The following is a 10,986-nucleotide window of genomic DNA, read 5'->3' on the forward strand; positions in this document are numbered from 1 at the left end:
CCTTTTCAAAAGTTAACAAAGACATTAAAAAAGGGAAAACAAAAATATCAACTTGATCGAAAACCTTTGTGGCCTTTAGAGGTTTTTAACGGTGGCCTCACTCTCCCACTGTTTTCTGTGGTGGGGTCCACTGGAAGTTTATATGTGATTCATTCTTTGGATCTTACTCTAAAATGATCTCTCCAGATGGCTGAACGGCGTGGATACAAAACATACATCATGGTGGGGCCCACAGAACTTGATGACGTCACTTCAGTAGCAGTCTCGCTACTCAACCTGTCAGTAGCCAATCCGCGTCCGGGGAAGGGAAGTGCTCTTCTGGACGTGATCAATCTAGTGGGTTTTATTGGATGCAAAAAGCACAAGCGGGGGATGATCATGGCCATTAATTTTCTTTTGCATTAGATGTCTATATTCGAAATCTTATTGTTTTTTTACCGTTGATTTGAAGGCTTCTTATATGGATGGGTTTCATCATTAGGATAGTATCTGTTCGATTCATTTTCTTTTTAAATGAATGGTCGTGATTCGTACATCTTCTGCCCACGTACAGTGGAGAGATGGCTCTATACCATACTTTCAGTTCTTCAACATGTGGCATTTATGCATCTTGATCATGATCATTGATTTGATGGGTCACCACAATGTGAGTTACATCTCAGATTAGAACTAGGGGTGTCAACGGCGGGTAAGCTCAAAGCTGGCCCATGAGGTAGGGTAGCCTGAGACTAGTCCAGAATGCCAATACAGGGCCTGGTCCAAGCCTGAATCCAGCCCATGCCCGCGTTGCCATATGAAATACTCGAAATATATGATTCAGGTGTCAACGCTCACATCTGCCTCAAATCGCAGTGCATCTCACTTATGCGAGACCAATCAGACAAAATACTAACCGTCCATCTAGTCCAACTTTAAAGGAGCCACCTGTTGGCATTCGGTTTAGTTTGGTCACGTGTAGGGTATGTCAAGATAGATGAATACATTGAATGTGATTTTATATGATTGAGACCTGGGAAAATTGGTTGCCTATTCAACTAATCGCACAAGATTGTTATTAGATAATCAGATAATTATTTAATGGTAGGATTCTTCCTCCGAAGATGGGGTTACATGTTGTCTTCCATACTAAAGAACTTTTTAGTACATTGGGGATTATCGAAAACATTTAGACAAAAATGAGTACTTACAGCCAATCACAAAATCCAATTACAAAAAAGCCTTTATGAAAGAACTACTTCTAATGAAAATGGAAATATTCCAACATAAGAGTGTAAACTTTGATTACAACTAAAGATTATCGCTACTCTTAAAATAAATTTAAGCTATGATAAGGAAAGATAAGATAAATTTGATTAGTTGGTTGGATTGGTATGAGATGTCATTATTTAATAATCTTTTTACTATTTATAGATTTCTTCTGTGCTCTCCTGAAGCTTCTCCTTTTATTTTAATGTCACGACACGTGTCCCTCTAATTGTTCTTTTTCTTTCGACTATGATCATCTCGGCCATGCCATATTGTAAAATGAAGGGAAGTTTTTTTACACACGCACTCACAGCCCCACACACATCCACACACTCACACTACAGTGGAATTTCACCACAATGGTACTCGAACCCATAACCCCGTGTTGAAACTCTTGTGAGTCTACCACCTAGGCATGAGTAAAGATCAGTGTAGAGCATCTCCTACTCTTGATGATCACATAGCTCCTCAACCCTAAATTTAGGGCTTCATGGACTGGATTGTCCATCGAGCTTTTGTTGGGTTTAAAACCCCACTTCTTCTGACGTGTGGCTGCAGTCACCATAGAACAGAAAAACAAAAACTTGAAAGAGGAAGAGAACTGAATTGCTGTATTTTGAATTTGAATAAGAAATGAATATAATGGTGCCTTTTATAGGCCTTTCTTCTTATATGAAATGACTAAAATATCCCTATTTAAATGCTTTTTAGGGGCAACTAAACATAGAAAAAATCTAGAAAAAAAAATCTACTATTATCTTTAGCACAACTAGCACTCTAAACTTAGAAAAAAATAAAATAAAATCTAAACTCACAGCTAGCTCACACGCTTCTTACATAGTTTTGGATTGCAAGAATCCACCACCGTTTCTAATAGCTTTCAGGCTCAGCTCACTTCTAAGCTAAGCTCAATCCAAAAATTTATACATCTTTTAAAACTCAAAACCCTTTACATAGTCTAATGAAAAAATAGTACGGCATGCGTCTTAGATATGTAATTATACAGGACAATCTTGTCATTTTTACGAGGCCCCATATCCAACACAAGTATATGTTTTTTTTTTTCCTTAAATTGGGTTACCTTAGAAGCTACAGGAATCCTGTGTAACCCTTGGTCACATGTAATTCATGTCCACTTAAAGATGGAGTCATGTTCAAGTTTTACTCTGCTGGTCGGGCTTAGACATATGCATCTCGTCTTGGCCTGTTGAAATGGCATTTATTTATATTCATTGGAGAACGGAAAAGCAAATATAGCCGTAACAACAAGAAAGGCAGCGGCCAGAGCTGAGGCCCACCTGAAAGCCCGTCCGTGCCTGACCAAGAACTTCCCCGTCCTCTCATCATGCCACTTCTTCATCTTACCAATCTCATCATCCACGGCCGGGTACATGGACGGACTGCATGCAAAGCGACCCACCCTCTTCACAAAATCCACCACATCTCCCTCCCTCTTCCACCTCCCCCTCACAACCCCAAACCTCTTCAACACCCCAACATCCTTCTCGTCATCAACCAGCTCATTCATGAGTTGGAAGTACCGAGTCATCGGCTGCTTCTGCTTTGAGCTCTCCAGCGCCATCAGATTGCTCACCACTGTCTCCATCTTAGCATCAAACACTTCATGGAACTTCTTCTTCTCAGCGTAGAAGGGGGAATAATACCAACAAAAGAGAGAGACCACTTCATGGAAGTCCTCTCTGTCAAAGGGAAGCTTCAAATAATCAATGGAAGGAGATGTACCCTGGGCGTCTTTCGACATGAAGTGTAAGGTTTCTATCACCGTCTGATCAAGTACGAGTTGACTGAGATGAGTCATCAATCTATGCTCATTCAACACTTCTAACACCAGAACAGTTAGCTCATGGGTCTGGATCTGCCTAAAGGCATTAAGGGGGGCTTGCACCCGGCCCTCACTTTTGTTTTTTGAAATTGGTGGTCTGAGTATTCGCATGGACCTAGCCTAGCCCGTGTGCGGTTCTCTAGCTCATTGGCCGGGCTAGGCATGGACTCAGGTCTAATAAATAAATTTATATATAAAAAAAAGAGGCATGGACTCAGGTCCTTAGTTCATCTGCCACACTTGGACACATTGGTCTAAGGCCTGCTTTGATTCGGACTTGGGCCTTATGTGGGCTAATGACCCTAGTCATGACAGACTCGAATGAGTCGGGCATATTTCATCCCTGACTCGGCCTAGTTGTGACTCAACTCAAGACCGAACAAGCTGATCTGAGTTCCTGAGTCATTTAATCATGCTTAGACATGCTTCCATTTTCAAGAAGTGGGATAAGCGGTTCTTCTTCTTTTTTTCAAATACTCTTTGGCGGACTGTTTTGCTTTCTTCTAGGTAGAGATTAATGAATCATTGACAGTTGGAAAAAAACAAAAGATGCCTATTACGCATGTGAGTATATTTCTCATTGGTTCATTTGTGTACATGAATATACGATTTTACATGGAAAATTTTTGTAGGAAAAATCACGACATAAAACGAAAAGCAAATCAACTATGAAAACAAAAGTAGAAGAGATGGAATCACCTACGGATGTAAAAACCCTTGTTTTCTCCCTTCTAAACTTTAAAATTGATTGAGGCCCCCTTATTCTACCATAATCCTGCAATTACACACACACACATATAGTGTTACACTTGGAATAAAAAACAAATTGCGCAATTACACCTATATTTTTAGTGTTACAGTTAGAATAAGAAACAAATCGCACAATTACACAAAGCTGTATGCATCGTCGATCGAGCAGCCATCGATCAATTGAGCCCACTATATTTAATCAATCGAACATGCTTAAAATTTTTTAGATAGTTTATATGGATTTTCTGAATTATCTCAATTGTTCAAACATCCAAAGTCGATCGATCAAACATGTCCAAAATTGTCCAAAGACCAATCTATCTAATCTAGGGTTCATTCGATCGATCAAGCCGCTTGTTCGATTGATCAAACTCCTCTGTTTCTGCATAGATTGAAGATATTCAGACAATAATCTCCACCATGACTTCAATCATCATGAACCACAGCTCCAAACTCCATCTCTGTCATTCTTTCTTAGCTATTTTGAATAAAGGGCTAAGATAATAGTTTCAACACCACTGGTTTTATTACTGTAAACGTAGTGTCTACGACACTATCGCATGACTCTAAAAGAGAATTCAACTTGTTTCTTCAGACATAGACGATTTGAAAGAGATTTTGTCATGTACAAGCTTTTTAACTTCGTCTACAATCCTACGGTGGTCTTTTGATCAACGACATTATAAAGGATATCATCCGCCAAACATAATTGGATGAAGGTTTTCATCCTTTCATTCAGTTCTTTCTACTCTTCATTCCTCATAGTTGCAAAACGCTTCGCTATATCAATTTGTGTTGGTTGCAGTCCTTATTGAACTAGAAAGCCTCTCATTTTCACATTTAATAGTTTAAAGTTATTTTTCCCAGTGAATTTCTCTGTCCCATATTTCACGTTAGATCCCTTCATCGTCATGTTTCATATTCAAATTCAAATCCTAACTCTAATACTACTTGTTGGGGAATCGGGGAAGCAAACCCATAATTTAAATCACACAATAAAAAATAAACACGAACAAAGCATGCATATGATCACACAAATTTACGTGAAAAACCCACAACACAAAGCGACAAGTAAATCCACTATGAAAATGAAATTAAAAGTGATAGAATCTCTTATAAATGCGAAAACCCTTGTTTTTACCTTTCCAAATCATAGAATTGATTTATCTCTCATTGTTCTACCCTAATCTCACAATTACACCCATATATATAGTATTACACACAAAATAGGAAACAAATCGCGCAATTGCACAAAATTGCGCACGCCGTCGATTTAAGCATCAATCGATCAACATCGATCGAGGAACCCTTGATCGATTGAGCCCACTATATTCGATCAATCGAACATACTCAAAAGTGTCTAGAGGATTTGCATGAATTTTCTAAATTATCTCGATCGCTCGAACCTCCAAGGTTGATCGATCGAACCTATCCAAAACTGTCCAGAAACCAATCTGTCTAATCCGGGATTCACTCGACTGATTGAGCAGCTTGTTAATTAATCGAACTCCATTGTTTCTATACAGATTGAAGATATCCATACATTAGGCCCCACCATTTATGGACCATGCCATCTATTTCATTTGGCTGGACTATTCTATCTTTTGAAAAGAAACAAGATAACAGTTAGTTTTTCCTTTGTTGGCACTTAGCATCAAGCCAATTGTCTATTAGGAAAAATGGATTTAAAAATTAAAGAAAATCAGTTTTTCTTGATTTTTGATTTTTAGTTTTCCCTGTCTTTAATGTTTGGTTTAGTCCTACATTAGAAAGTAATTAGGAAATTTAAGCTTTTATAATAAAATCCTTAACTTATTATTTGTATTAAGAATTAAGAGGGTGCCATGGATATTACCTAAATTTAGGTTTGTCAATGGACATATGCTGCCCTTTGGGCTTTTAGGCTCAATCTAATTCCGACTAGCTTTGGACTGAAATTAGGCACGAAGCCAGGCTCAGGCAAAAAATTTAGTTCCGTTTTAAAACTCGAATTGCCACTGACCGTGATATGGCCTAATAAAAAACCAGAGTCCGCACATGATAATTTTATCCTTGTTGTTGTGGGCCTACGTGTATTACACGCATGTGGTGCTTTTTTATTAGGCCACCTGAAATACTGAGGATCATGGCATGTTTAACACTCTGCTTAAGATTTCAAAGGCATTTTTTTTATATCACATATCACATATCATCCATCATCCATAAACAACCCAGATCTGGCAAAAAAGTGGGTGGCTGGGCTGGATATTTTTCCGGCCCATCATGGTCCTGATCTGGCCTTATATATATATATATATATATATATATATATATAAAATATTATATTTCAAATAGCATTTATTTATATTCGAAAGAGAATAGAAAAGCAGAATTCAACCCCTTCTTTTGGCGGCAAATATTGCCGTTGCAACAATAGAGGCAGCGACTACAGATGCCCACCTCAAAGCCCACCCATATCTGACCAAGAACTTTCCCGAACTCTCATCATGCCACTTCCTCATCCTACCAATTTCATCTTCCACAGCTGGGTATATGGACGGATGGGATGCAAAGCTACCCACCTTCTTCACAAAATCCACCACATCTCCCTCTCTCTTCCACCTCCCCCTCACAACCCCAAACCTCTTCAACACCCTAACATCCTCCACGTCATCAACCAGCTCGTTCATGAGCTGGAAGTACCGAGTCACCGGCTGCTGCTGCTTTGAGTTCTCCAGCGCCATCAGATTGCTGACCACTGTCTCCGTCTTAGTATCGAACACCAGAGCAGGAAGTTTGAACACGGGCTCGGTGAACTGGACTTGAATGGCTCCATCTGTGTCCGCCTCGAACCGCACACCAGACCAGGCCAGCTCCTTGGCCGTCGGAATGGGCTTTGCTACCTTGGTGGTCAAGAGCGCCTGATCGTCTTTGGTGGGCTTCACCAGGCAGTAGTGCAAGCACTCAAGAAGGGTATTTTTGGTATTTAATTCCTTGGCAAGGCGGCCGTGGAACTTCTTCTTCTCGGCGTAGAAGGGGGAGTAATACCAACAAAAGAGAGAGACCACTTCATGGAAGTCCTCTCTGTTGAAGGGAAGCTTCAAATAATCAGTGGAAGGAGATGAACCCTTGCTGTCTTTCGGTATGAATTTTAAGGTTTCCATCACTGCCTGATCGAAATTTTGGATCACATTGATGGCGTGGTCGAGTAGGAGCTGGTTATCTAGCAGGGCCATATCTGAGAGTAGGTGACGGCCATGCTTCAAAATGACGTTATTGTCTGTTTTCTCTCTGTCCTCTTCAGCCCATTGCTTCAAGTGTTTGAGGAAGACCACAACAATATATATGGCATCGCATGTTTCTTTGATCTTTTTGGGCAGTTCTGTGGGATGTTCTTCTACCAGAGTAGCAATGGAGATTTCCTCAGGCTCAACTGTTTATGAAAAAGGTTTTAAAAATTAGGCTGAGTTGAACCTCATACATGAACGTAGAACTGTCAACCGGTACCTGAAAGTCCAGTTTTTGGACCCTTCAGGTCTCAAAATTTCAGACCCAAGTCGAACTGTCAACCGGCCACTAGCTGACCCCAGCTCGAACTCGGCTCGGCTCGGGCCAGTTCAAGCCGAGTTTGAGCCAAAATCAAGCCTCTGCGGCATTTTCACAAACACATGCAGTACACTTTTCAATTTTTCACTGTATGTAAAAGTGCAGTAGCTGTTTGTAAGTATTTCATCAAACACCTTCTGGGCAAATGGTATTATTTCATATGCATACCTTCCTTGCCACTAGCCGACACTTCGTTGAGTCATTTCATCAAACACTTGGCGAGCAACATCAATACCAAAGCAACCGAGTCACCGAACTAGTTCAATCCGAGTTCAATTCGAGTGGGGATTCGATCCGAGTCGAAATTTTTTTTCAAACTAAAAAATCAGCTCGGCTCAGCTTAGAACCGAGTCAAATCGAGCCTTTTCGAGTCGAGTCAAGCGAGCTAACCGAGCTAACTCGGTTCGTGTGCACCCCAAAACCAAACCCATAGGCATGGCAAGGGCAAGCTCGGGCTGGCCCATTCCCGTATTTCGACTGTGTGGCCTATCCGTACAAATGCAAAAGAGCGCGTTTAAACGCTACCCATGCGTGTTGTATAATTCAGCCATCGGGTGGGCCTGATAATACAAATGCTCTCATTTCACCTGGACCTGAACCCAAACTCGAGACCCAGGTCCAGAGCAGTGCCAAAGTATCAAAGTTCTTCTCAATTACCTGATGGTTGAGATGTGGTCCAGTACCCTGCAGTAGTTGCTGCTAACAGTGCAAAAGAATCTCATGAGGAGGTTTGCTCGAATACATTGAGACGTAATATTAGAATGTGATATGTCCCCACTTTAACCTTTCAATGCAATGGTGGCAATGGGTCAGGTTAGCCCATGGGTCAACTTGACCGACCGACTTTTGAAGTGGGTTGAGGCAAAACTAAATGAGTAACAGTTGGGCTTGACCAGAAATGTGATCACATTTAAGTAAATGGGTCAAGCTTAGGTAGAACTGTGCCAGATCTGACCCACGCATGTAGGTACAATTAAGTCGTGGTGGGTTGGGTTAGCTGGGGCTGACCCATTTAAATTTAAATCGGTCGAGCCAGATCCAGCTAAGCTTGGTGAATTTTAATTGGTTGGGTTGGTTGGTCGGGTTCCAGTTAGAATTCTTGGCTGAGTTGTGCTTGGGCACACCCTAACTGGCTTGAACCAGCTGATACATTGCAACCTCTACTTGAATCTATGTTCTTTCAATGATCCAAACTGTCATAATCATATACTATGACAAGAGTTACCTAGCTCGCTTGCTGTCTCGCTTCGCATCCTTGAATGCTCATAGGAATAGGATTTTTCTGCTACTGTCTCGCTTGGCATCCTTCCAGTCCATGTGATGGCAGCTGAGATGGAAAGAACACCGTCAATATGAAAAGTGTGAGGAACTGACGCAGGGATGACTGTGATGAAGTCATCACCGCTCGTCCTCAGGGACAACTACTCCGAATTTAGGGAGCTTTTTTGGACTCCTCGCTATAGACTTCTTGAATTCACAGGAAAAAAAAGAAAAGAAAAATGGAAATAAATTCTATAAAATTTATAATTTTATTGATTGATTATTCACTAATGTATCTCCTTACACCATTAATAAATAAAAAATAAATCAAAATCGTAATTATCAAAAATAACAAAATTTCAACTCTAATAAAAATTCTAATTCTAATAAAATTCTTCTAAAACCTAATTTCTTTAAAAAAAAAAAATTTCAAATAAACTTTTGCTAAAAGAGTCCTAGCATAATTAAAGTTATTTCTAAAAGGAAAGAAAATCTAAAACTCTAAAAATAGAAAAAATATTAAAAAATTCGAAATTATTAAAAATAGAAATTTTTTCCTAAAAATTTATTTTTGAGCTGAAAGCACGCGTTTTTTGACAAAATAGACAAATGCAGTTCACCTCGGATGGCCCGTTTCAATAAAGATTGATAGGTTGTGCGCCTCATAATGATACCCGAATCAAAAGTTACGATCGATTTATGGTCTACCTTCTTTTGGCCCAACCATGCTTGAGCATATCTGTGACATGTTCTACATCAGTAATTCTATGGTATTTGGCTGTACCTGCTATCTTTTCATGGCCCAACTAGCAGGCCAGTCAGGTTGTTAGGTGAACCACACCTATGCAGTCAAATGACGACTGAAGCTGAATAGACCATGGAATAACATATCACCCACCTAAGGGCTGTGATAACTACTTCGGCACAAATAGCCCAACCTATATAGGTCCAGGGCATTGGCCATAAACCTGAAGCACGGATTCAGTCAATGATGAAATGGCTTGCAGGTTTGTCCCACTGGATCACTCTGATAGGGTTTTCCTCCTCAGTTCAGAGGAGAGATAGTGCAGCCTTTTGAAAATCGAAGTGTTTCACCGCGCTGTTCGACCAGTTGAGTGGACTGCTTGACCAGTCGAGTGAACAATCCTCGACCAGTCGAGGGTCACTCGACTCAAAGTCCAGCGAGCCCAGTGAATAGTGCTCGACCAATCAAGAGCCTGGTTCAACCAATCGAGTGAACAGTGCTCGACCAGTCGAGGACTTTGCTCGACTAGTCGAGGTTACGTAGATTCATTCCTGATTTTGTGCGCACTGCGTAAATTTGAGGCGGTTTTCAAAGAGGTGCGAAAGCAAGTTGCCTAAACTATAAATAGAGGTCCTTAGGGCTTTTTTAGGGTATTGAGAAGGGTATTCTAAGGGTTTTTCATGACCAGGGTGAGAGAGAGAGAGAGAAAGGGAGAAAGAGGAAGCTTGTGGAAGGGAGATTCGCAGTCGACGTCTCAGCGCTTCTACGTCCTCGTGATCGGTGAGATCTTTCCGTTTTTCTTTTATTCTCTTATTGTTCATTCGCTCCTGCGTGAGTGAAGAAGGTTTGATCCAAGTGGTGTGTGCTCGTAATCGGTTGTAACGTTCTACTTTATAATGGATTATTGATCTGAATTAGGTCCCGTGGTTTTTACCTCTTTGAGGGTTTTCTATGTAAAAATCTTTTGTGTCGTCTGGTTTATGTTTTGATTTATTTTATTGCTTTATTATCCCCATAATTCTAGTGTTTTGGGGATGCTAGATCCTAAGATTTTGTGCGACGGCCCCCAACAAAGTGGTATCAAAGCTATTGGTTTATTGAACGGAGTAGGATCGGTTCTGAATTATGGAAGGTGGTTCATCAAGGATGATTAGTCTCAATGGTTCTAACGAGACCATATGGAAGGCTAAGATGGAAGACTTACTTTACTGCAAAGACTTGTATTCTCCAATTTAAGGCATATCAACAAAATCAAAAGATATGTCAGATGATGATTGGAAGAAGTTGGATTGGAAGGCGGTGGGGTTTATCAGACAATGGTTGGACGATTCCGTATTCTACCATGTGTCTATAGAGACCTCAGCCGCTAGCCTATAGCTGAAATTGCAAGGGTTGTATGAGAGGAAGACAGCCGGCAATAAAATTTTTCTGATAAGACAACTTGTGAATATCAAGTTCAAAGATGGTGATTCTGTGGCTGAGCACATGAATGAAGTCAGCAATATATTGAACCAATTCTCCGCTATGAAGATGGTCCTGAATGATGAATTATAAGGTT

The 10,986-nt window shown here is 40.5% G+C and overlaps 1 protein-coding gene across 1 annotated transcript; it reads right to left on the reverse strand.

Moving 5' to 3' along the window:
• Positions 1 to 6,204: 6,204 nt before the first annotated feature.
• LOC131238761 (uncharacterized) lies at positions 6,205 to 8,555 on the reverse strand. Its single transcript, XM_058236367.1, has 2 exons — positions 8,081 to 8,555; positions 6,205 to 7,250 (listed from the first exon to the last, which is right to left on the reverse strand). The coding sequence occupies exon 2, from the start codon at positions 7,051 to 7,053 to the stop codon at positions 6,211 to 6,213; it is 843 nt and encodes a 280-aa protein (XP_058092350.1). The 5' UTR covers positions 7,054 to 7,250; positions 8,081 to 8,555; the 3' UTR covers positions 6,205 to 6,210.
• Between the last annotated feature and the right edge of the window lie 2,431 nt (positions 8,556 to 10,986).

Source organism: Magnolia sinica, chromosome 3, assembly GCF_029962835.1.
Source record: "Magnolia sinica isolate HGM2019 chromosome 3, MsV1, whole genome shotgun sequence".
Taxonomy (NCBI): Eukaryota; Viridiplantae; Streptophyta; class Magnoliopsida; order Magnoliales; family Magnoliaceae; genus Magnolia; species Magnolia sinica.

Bases quoted from the DNA above. Each gene is read 5' to 3' on its own strand.
- LOC131238761 (XM_058236367.1), bottom strand. From the start codon at position 7,053: ATGGCCCTGCTAGATAACCAGCTCCTACTCGACCACGCCATCAATGTG.